Here is a 10,000-nt window from a genome sequence, read left to right as displayed (position 1 = left end):
ACACCCAGAACACCCTAGTGATTGCATAGCAACAGTCTGAACCCAGGACACCCTAGCGATTGCATAGCAACTGCCTAAACACTTGCATCACCCTAGAAACAACATAGCAACTGCCTAAAACACTTTCATCACCCTAGAAACCCCAAAGCAAACGCCTAAACCCCCCAGAACACCCTAGCGATTGCATAGCAACTGCCTTAAACACTTGCATCACCCTAGAAACCACATAGCAACAACCTAAAACACTTGTATCACCCTAGAAACCACATAGCAACAGCCTAAAACACCCACAACACCCTAGCGATTGCATAGCAACAGCCTAAACACCCCAGAACACCCTAGCGATTGCATAACAACTGCCTAAAACACCCAGGACACCCTAGAGATTGCATAGCAACTGCCTAAACACTCGCATCACCCTAGAAACCACATAGCAACTGTCTAAAACACTTGCATCACCCTAGAAACCACATTGCAACAACCTAAAACACTTGTATCACCCTAGAAACCACATATCAACCGCCTAAAACACCCAGAACACCGTAGCGATTGCATAGCAACTGCCTTAAACACTTGCATCACCCTAGAAACCACATAGCAACAGCCTAAAACACCCAGAACACCCTAGCGATTGCATAGCAACAGTCTGAACCCAGGACACCCTAGCGATTGCATACTGTGAAGCGGTTCGGAATACTCTTGGTCAGGAAGGAAGAAGGCGGGGTCGGCGTGACTGGGACTTGCAACTTTATTAAACAGTCTTTCTCATAAACAAACATAAATCACGCACGAGGGCGCCTCAATCATCAATGGTTCACTCTTCTCTCTTTTAGTTGATCTCTCTTGTACAGCACAGTCACTCAGGTCTTGTTTGGCAGCTCACGTGGCAAGTCCCAGTCGGTCTCTCTCTCCCCACTCTCTCCCAGCAGCCGCTTATATGCGGTCTCTCCACGCCAATTACTGCAATCAGAGACAGGTGTTCGTCATTTGCACTTGACCTACTTACCGACCGCTCGGCTCCGCCCTCTCTCTCCCGCTACAGACCTCGCGGGACCACGCCCACCCCGCCACATACCCCCACCGCCCGTCTCAGGCCGGGGAGCCATCCGGCCTGCAGCCTCCCCCCCCCCCCCTCCTGGAGAGGAAGTCAGCCACAGCCATCTGAGCACCCGGCCTGTGGACCACCTTGAACTTAAAGGGTTGTAACGCCAGATACCAACGGGTGATCCGCGCGTTGGTATCTTTCATGCGGTGGAGCCACTGCAAGGGGGCGTGATCCGAACAGAGGGTGAACTCCCGCCCGAGGAGGTAATAGCGAAGGGTGAGAACGGCCCACCTGATGGCCAAACACTCCTTCTCTATGGTGCTGTACATCGTCTCTCTCTTAGAGAGCTTGCGACTGATGTACAGCACCGGCCGCTCTTCACCCTCCACCTCCTGGGACAGGACTGCGCCCAACCCCCTGTCCGAGGCGTCAGTCTGTAGGGAAAAAGGGAGAGAAAAGTTAGGAGCTTGTAGGAGCGGTCCACCACACAGAGCAGCCTTTATCTGGGTAAAAGCCTGCTGGCACCGCTCCGTCCACTGAACTGTATCTGGCACCTCCTTTTTAGTTAGATCAGTCAGCGGGCTGGCGAGCTCCGAATAATTAGGCACAAACCTCCTGTAATACCCCGCCAGCCCCAGGAACTGTCTAACCTCCTTTTTGGTCTTGGGTCTCGGACAGGTCGCAACGGCTGCGGTCTTATCAATTTGGGGACGCACCTGCCCATGACCCAAGTGGAAGCCCAGATATCTTACCTCCACCCGCCCAATCGCACACTTCTTTGGGTTGGCCGTGAGCCCCGCCCTTCTCAGCGTCTTCAGGACAGCTCGCAAGTGCTGCATATGACGCTGCCAGTCCGCACTATAGATGATGATATCATCTAGATAGGCAGCGGCATATGCAGCATGCGGCCGGAGAATTCTGTCCATCAGACGCTGGAAGGTCGCAGGAGCCCCGAACAAGCCGAAAGGAAGGGTGATAAATTGGTGTAATCCAAACGGCGTGGTGAAAGCTGTTTTTTCTTTGGATAGAGGAGACAAGGGGATCTGCCAATATCCCTTTGTTAAGTCCAGTGTCGAATAAAAACGAGCAGTTCCTAGCCGATCAAGCAATTCGTCAACCCTTGGCATTGGATAAGCATCGAATTTTGACACGGCGTTTACCTTACGGTAGTCCACGCAGAACCGGACCGAGCCGTCAGGTTTAGGGACTAAAACAATCGGGCTCGCCCAGTCACTGTTGGACTCTTCTATTACCCCCATGTCTAGCATAGCTTCTAATTCTGCCTGAACGACTTTTTTCTTGTGTTCAGGTAAGCGATAAGGCCGGCTGCGAACAACCACGCCCGGCTCCGTCTCAACGTGGTGCTGAATGAGGTCGGTCCGGCCGGGTAGGGGCGAGAAGACGTCAGCAAATTCTGCTTGTAAACGACTTACGTCAGTGAGCTGCGAGGGTGAGAGGTGGTCTCCTCCCGAGGCCAGAGCGATAGATTGAGGCTTTTGGACCGCCTCCGGCCCGAGATCCTCCTCTCCGCTCACTACCGTCGCAAGCATCACTGACTCCGCCTCAGACCATTTTTTGAGGAGGTTGAGGTGATAGATTTGACGTGCCCCGTCCCTATCTGACCGCACGACCTCATAGTTGAGCTCGCCAACTCGCCGTGTGACCTCAAAGGGCCCTTGCCACTTCGCGAGTAATTTAGAACTCGACGTAGGGAGTAATACAAGGACTTTATCTCCCGGTGAAAATTGACGCAGTCTAGTGCCTCTGTTGTAGAGCTGTCGTTGTCTGTCCTGAGCCTGCAACAAATTCTCCATTGACAGCCGCCCCAAAGTGTGGAGTTTTGTTCTCAGGTCCAGGACATACTGAATTTCATTTTTACTCGCCGAAGGTCCGTCCTCCCAAGCCTCCCTAAGGACATCCAGCACCCCCCGAGGCTGGCGTCCATAGAGAAGCTCGAAGGGGGAAAACCCCGTGGAGGCTTGCGGGACCTCGCGAACAGCGAACAACAGAGGCTCTAGCCACCTATCCCAATTTTTGGCGTCCTCGTGAACGAACTTACGAATCATGGATTTCAATGTGCGATTAAATCGTTCCACCAGACCATCTGTTTGTGGGTGATAGACGCTGGTGCGAACCGATTTAATGCCCAATAATTCATACAGTTCGCGAATCGTTCGTGACATGAACGCCGTGCCCTGATCGGTGAGAATCTCTTTCGGGATTCCCACCCGGGAGATTAAGGAAAACAGTGCGCTCGCGACACTTTTCGCCGAAATAGTGCGGAGCGGAACTGCCTCCGGGTATCGTGTTGCATAGTCCACCAGAACCAATGCAAAGCGATGCCCACGTGCTGACCGTTCCAATGGCCCGATGAGGTCCATGCCAATTCGTTCGAAGGGGACCTGCATCAACGGGAGCGGGCACAATGGTGCTTTTGGGGTGGCCGGTGGATTCACCAACTGACATTCACGACAAGACGCACACCACCTGCGTACATTCTCGTGGATGCCCGGCCAGAAAAATCGGGCCATTAGACGGTTAAGTGTCGCCGCTGTTCCTAAATGCCCGGCCATAGGATTCGCGTGAGCCGCCTGGAAAAGCATTTCCCGACGGCTTTTAGGCACTAACAACTGGGTTGTATCTTGTTTTGTCTGAGCGTCTTGGGTCACTCGATACAACCTATCTTTTAAAACAGAAAAATAAGGATAAGAGAGCGGCTGGTCCGGATGGAGGAGATGGCCGTCGATGGAACGGACCTGAGTAAACGCATGTTTAAGCGTCTCATCCTGGGACTGCTCCAGGGGAAAATCATCGCGGTCTGTGAGGCTGGGTAGCTCGAGACCGCTCTGTTCCCCTGGAAGAGCACCCAGAGGTCCCGAATCCACCTCTCCCACCTGAGCAACCGTCTCTTTCCTTTTTTTACACTTTCCCCAAGAGGCATCCACACACAAGTGCCCCAATAGTTTATTAAATCCTGGCCAATTAGTACCCAAAATTAGTGGATGCCGGAGGTGCGGGTTAACTGCAACCTCAACACTATGCGTTTTACCCCGAAATTGAATATCCACGGGCAACAACGGATAGTCCACCACTTCCCCGTGCACACACCGTACCTTAACCACGCGGCCGTTAACCAACGCCTTAGGTTGAATCAAGCTTTGATGGATGGAGGTCTGGTTACACCCTGAATCCACCAGAGCTTGATAAGTACCCCCCTTGATACTCACGGGTATCTGGTACAGGCCAGCTTGATCGGGGGCAGCTTGCGGCGCGTCGGGGACCCGGATCAATGTCCCCACCTCCATCACCGGACACCGATCGATAAAATGTCCGGGATCCCCACAACGCCAACAAGCCGGCCCAGACTTCCCCGCCACTCTAGTGGCTGGCAGCGGTTCCCCAAATTGGCGCGGAGAGAGCGCCGACGCGGACGTGGTGGGGAACGGGTCGCTGGTGGCTCCCCCTCCTCTAGCTGATGGTCGTGGTACTGCCGGAACCTCCGCGGGCAGCCCTGTCCTCCACCTCGGTGCTGGCCTGGGCGGAAACCCGCTGCGCGACCTGGGAAGAGGGACAGGCTTGGAGAGAAGAGGGGGGGAAGGAGAAGAGAGAGAGAGAGAGAGAGAAGCCGAAGGAAGGGGCTCGCCGACCCCGTGGCACGCCACCATGTGGTCCTCCGCCAACTGGATGGCCTGGGACAGCGACGTCGGGCGGTGGCACTGGACCCACTGCGCGGTCTTCTGGGGAAGCCGCGCGACGAACTGCTCCAGTACCACACGGTCGATGATTCCCTCGACGTCGCCTCCGCCGGCCATCAGCCACTTGCGGCACGAGTCCCGGAGCTGGTGCGCGAAGGTGAAGGGTCGGCCGGACTCGCCGAGGGTCAGGCTTCGGAAGCGCTGCCGCTGTTGCTCTGGGCTCCGGCCGACCCGCTGCAGGATGGCGCGCTTCAGGTCTTCGTAGTCCAGGAGATTCTGGACTGGCAGTTGGTGTGCGGCTACCTGCGCTTCTCCTGACAACAGCGGCAGGAGCCGCATTGGCCAGTCCGTCCGGGGCCACCCCCGGGACTCGGCGGACCTCTCGAAGAGGTCGATGAACGCCTCCGGATCATCCTCGGGGCCCATCTTCGAGAGGTGGATGGTGGCGGCCGAGTCGGTTGTAGACGGGGGGGTGGCCGGAATCTCCCGGACCATCCAGCTCCGGAACAGCTCGCGGTCTTCATGCTGGGCACGAATGAGGGCCTCAAAACGTTTGTCCTGCTCGGCCCTCACGGCCAGCAGATCTTCGTGGGTCTGTTGGTGAAGACCAGCGAGCGATGACACCAGGTCCGCAAGCGGCGTCTTTGGCGGGGTCTGCATGGCGGCGGCTCTCTTCTTCCTTCCCGGGTTTCGGCACCAGTGTGAAGCGGTTCGGAATACTCTTGGTCAGGAAGGAAGAAGGCGGGGTCGGCGTGACTGGGACTTGCAACTTTATTAAACAGTCTTTCTCATAAACAAACATAAATCACGCACGAGGGCGCCTCAATCATCAATGGTTCACTCTTCTCTCTTTTAGTTGATCTCTCTTGTACAGCACAGTCACTCAGGTCTTGTTTGGCAGCTCACGTGGCAAGTCCCAGTCGGTCTCTCTCTCCCCACTCTCTCCCAGCAGCCGCTTATATGCGGTCTCTCCACGCCAATTACTGCAATCAGAGACAGGTGTTCGTCATTTGCACTTGACCTACTTACCGACCGCTCGGCTCCGCCCTCTCTCTCCCGCTACAGACCTCGCGGGACCACGCCCACCCCGCCACACATACCAACTGCCTAAACACTTGCATCACCCTAGAAACCACATAGCAACAGCCTAAACCGCCCAGAACACCCTAGCGATTGCATAGCAACTCCCTAAAATACCCAGGACACCCTAGAGATTGCATAGCAACTGCCTAAAACACCCAGGACACCCTAGCGATTGCATAGCAGCTGCCTAAAACACCCAGGACACCCTAGCGATTGCATAGCAACTGCCTAAAACACTTGCATCACCCTAGAAACCACATAGCAACAATCTAAAACACTTGCATCACGCTAGAAACCACATAGCAACAACCTAAAACACTTGTATCACCCTAGAAACCACATAACAACAGCCTAAAACACCCATAACACCCTAGCGATTGCATAGCAACTGCCTTAAACACTTGCATCACCCTAGAAACCACATAGCAACAGCCTAAAACACCCAGAACACCCTAGCGATTGCATAGTAACTGCCTAAAACACCCAGAACACCCTAGCGATTGCATAGCAACAGTCTGAACCCAGGACACCCTAGCGATTGCATACCAACTGCCTAAACACTTGCATCACCCTAGAAACCACATAGCAACAGCCTAAACCGCCCAGAACACCCTAGCGATTGCATAACAACTCCCTAAAATACCCAGGACACCCTAGAGATTGCATAGCAACTGCCTAAAACACCCAGGACACCCTAGCGATTGCATAGCAGCTGCCTTAAACACCCAGGACACCCTAGCGATTGCATAGCAACTGCCTAAAACACTTGCATCACCCTAGAAACCACATAGCAACAATCTAAAACACTTGCATCACGCTAGAAACCACATAGCAACAACCTAAAACACTTGTATCACCCTAGAAACCACATAACAACAGCCTAAAACACCCATAACACCCTAGCGATTGCATAGCAACTGTCTAAAACACTTGCATCACCCTAGAAACCACGTAGCAACAGCCTAAAACACACAGAACACCCTAGCGATTGCATAGCAACTGCCTAAAACACCCAGAACACCCTAGCGATTGCATAGCAACTATCTAAAACACTTCCATCACCCTAGAAACCACATAGCAACAGCCTAAAACAGCCAGAACACCCTAGCGATTGCATAGCAACTGCCTAAAACACTTGCATCACCCTAGAAACCACATAGCAACAACCTAAAACACTTGCATCACCCTAGAAACCACATAGCAACAACCTAAAACACTTGTATCACCCTAGAAACCACATAGCAACAGCCAAAAACACCCGGAACACCCTAGCGATTGCATAGCAACTATCTAAAATACTTGCATCACCCTAGAAACCACATAGCAACAGCCTAAAACAGCCAGAACACCCTAGCGATTGCATAGCAACTGCCTAAAACACTTGCATCACCCTTGAAACCACATAGCAACAACCTTAAACACTTGCATCACCCTAGAAATCACATAGCAACAACCTAAAACACTTGTATCACCCTAGAAACCACATAGCAACAACCTAAGACACTTGCATCACTCTAGAAACCACATAGCAACAACCTAAGACACTTGCATCACCCTAGAAACCACATAGCAACAACCTTAAACACTTGCATCACCCTAGAAACCACATAGCAACAACCTAAAACACTTGTATCACCCTAGAAACCACATAGCAACAACCTAAGACACTTGCATCACCCTAGAAACCACATAGCAACTACTCAAAACACTTGTTAACTATGCACAGGTGCTTCACTAAAGCAGAAACAAACCATCCAGGTCAAAATCTCCATGTTATTGGACTAAGTCACAGCCTGATCTCACTCTGATCTGCTCTGTGTGTGTCTCATGAATGATTTCAGACGGTCATCACAGTACAGACCCATGGAGCTCATCCGGCAGTATGAACCAGCCCGGATACAACAGCATGCTGGGAAACTCCACACACAGCGCTCAGAGCAGCAGCTACTGCGGCCTTCACCCACACGAGAGACTCGTGAGTGCTTTTACTCTTCACCTAGTTCAGCTGTCTTATGGGATTTTAAACAGTGTCCAATGATAGCGAGTGTTTCCATGGTCAATGGTTCTACAATAATAAACGGTTATCTCAGTCTCATGTGTCCAATAACCCTCTTTCTCTCTGTGTTTTGCAGAGTTACCCGTCACACTCGACTGCTGAGATTAACCCCAGTCTTCCTCCCATGTCCAGTTTCCATCGGAGCGGCGGGACGAATCACTACAGCACGGCGTCCTGCTCCGCCACCACCAACGGAACGGACAGCGCCATGGGTGAGTCTGGACCAATCAAAGCGGAGGGATTCGGTCACTTTCACAATGCGAACTAATGCAAATGTTTAGGTGTTTGCGGATGGAAAGATATTAGGATAACTGTTTTGAGAGAAGGAGCCAAGGGAGCTACAGGAGAACAGGTTTAGCTGCCGACAACATTAGTAATTAATCAACCGATGTGGTCATGTTAAGATGATCAGTAACTGTTTCTGATCAGCTGATCGACATCATTGGTCATTCCTCCAACTCTTAGTTCCCAAATCAGCCGTCATCGACAAACGTTTTCTGTTTTCAAGAGTTTTTTGAATACGGAGTAAATGTTAATTGTCTAAAGCAGTGGTTCTCAACTTTTTGACGTTAAGGCCCTTCTAAGGCCCACTTCTGCTGTAATGACAAAGCTGTTTGTTTTCAAACTTATTTTATGTGTCAATTTATTAAATTAAATAATAAAATGATTAAATAATTATGTTAAAATTATATAAAAATTTTAACATTTACATTATGTGAATTAAATTACATAAAAAAAGAAATATTAAATTATTAAATTATACTAAAATCAAAACATTGATACTCTTTAAATTAAATGTTTATAAAAAACAATATAAAAAAAATAAAATAAAGGATTAAATAATCAAATAATTCTGTACATTTCAAAAGGTGTCAATTTATTAAAATCAATTAGATTAAATTAAATGATTAAAAATAAATTATTAAATAATTATGTTACAATTATATTAAATTATATTAAAATCAAAACATTTACATTCTGTAAATTAAATTGAATTAAACATAAAAGATTAAATAATTGTATTCAAATTATATTAAATTATACTAAAATCAAAACATTGATATTCTGTAAATTAAAAGATTAAATAATTGTTTTAAAATTATATTAAATTATACTAAAATCAAAACTGATATTCTGTAAATAAAATTAATTAAAAAATAAAATAAATTAAAAGATTGAATAATTGTATTAAAATTATATCAAATTAAATCAAAATCAAAACATTTATTTTCTGTAAATGTCAAAAGGTGTCAACTTATTAAAATACATTAAATTAAATAAAATTAAATTAAAAATAAATAAATGATTATGTAAATGTAAATTTCAAAAGGTGTCAACTTATGAAATAAATTAATACTTATTAAATTATTAATAAAAAAATTAAAATAATATTTAATAATTAATAATTAGCGGCTCTCGAGCCCCTGGTTGAGAATCGCAGCTCTGAAGTGTTCATTTAAAGTCGGCACTTTAGCCTCCATCTTGTTTACTCTGTCTCTCTCTCTGTTGTGTTTCAGCCAATCGATCGTCGAGTGGAGCAGCAAGCAGCTCGCAGACGGGAGACGCGTTAGGAAAGGCCCTGGCTTCAGTGAGTCAGCAGGTCTCATAGGCCCGAGCGAACACAACAATACACACATCTGCAAAAGACAACATGAAACCACATCCAGACCACAGCCGTCCAATCAAATCCCCCACAGACAAAATCAAGCCCCGCCCCACATTTGTTCTTGTTCGGATATACAGTGGAGAAAAGACTAGCTTTCATGTTGCCTTTTACAAAAACATCTCAGTGAGGATTCACACAAACGCTCCTGGATGATGTGTGTGTGCGTGTGTGTGTGTGTCATCGCTGTGTGTTTGTTGTCGTTGTAGATCTATTCCCCCGACCACACCAATAACAGCTTCTCATCCAACCCGTCCACTCCTGTGGGATCACCTCCGTCGCTCACAGGTAACTGTGTGTGTGTGTGTGTGTGTGTGTGTGTGTGTGTGTGTGTGTGTGTGTGTGTGTGTGTGTGTGTGTGTGTGTGTGTGTGTAAGAGTATATGAAACGCTATGCATTATGGGGAACATTGTAAACATTTAGTAGGCTAGAGTTTGTTGGATGTTCATCTCAATGCG

General features: G+C 48.8%; 1 protein-coding gene across 4 annotated transcripts in view; it reads left to right on the top strand.

The window, feature by feature from the left end:
- The window catches only part of tcf4 (transcription factor 4), a 226,465-nt gene that overhangs the window by 177,132 nt on the left and 39,333 nt on the right, over positions 1-10,000 (top strand). For all 4 annotated transcript variants that reach the window (XM_079834184.1, XM_079834183.1, XM_079834185.1 and 1 more), the window contains 4 exons: positions 7,665-7,798; positions 7,956-8,091; positions 9,397-9,467; positions 9,752-9,830. In XM_079834184.1, the coding sequence (XP_079690310.1) occupies positions 7,665-7,798; positions 7,956-8,091; positions 9,397-9,467; positions 9,752-9,830 (420 nt within the window). The remainder of the gene's footprint in view (positions 1-7,664; positions 7,799-7,955; positions 8,092-9,396; positions 9,468-9,751; positions 9,831-10,000) is intronic.

This window comes from Gobio gobio (assembly GCF_949357685.1).
Source record: "Gobio gobio genome assembly, chromosome: 14".
Classification (NCBI taxonomy): domain Eukaryota; kingdom Metazoa; phylum Chordata; class Actinopteri; order Cypriniformes; family Gobionidae; genus Gobio; species Gobio gobio.
This window is presented reverse-complemented; position numbering and strand designations above follow the sequence as displayed.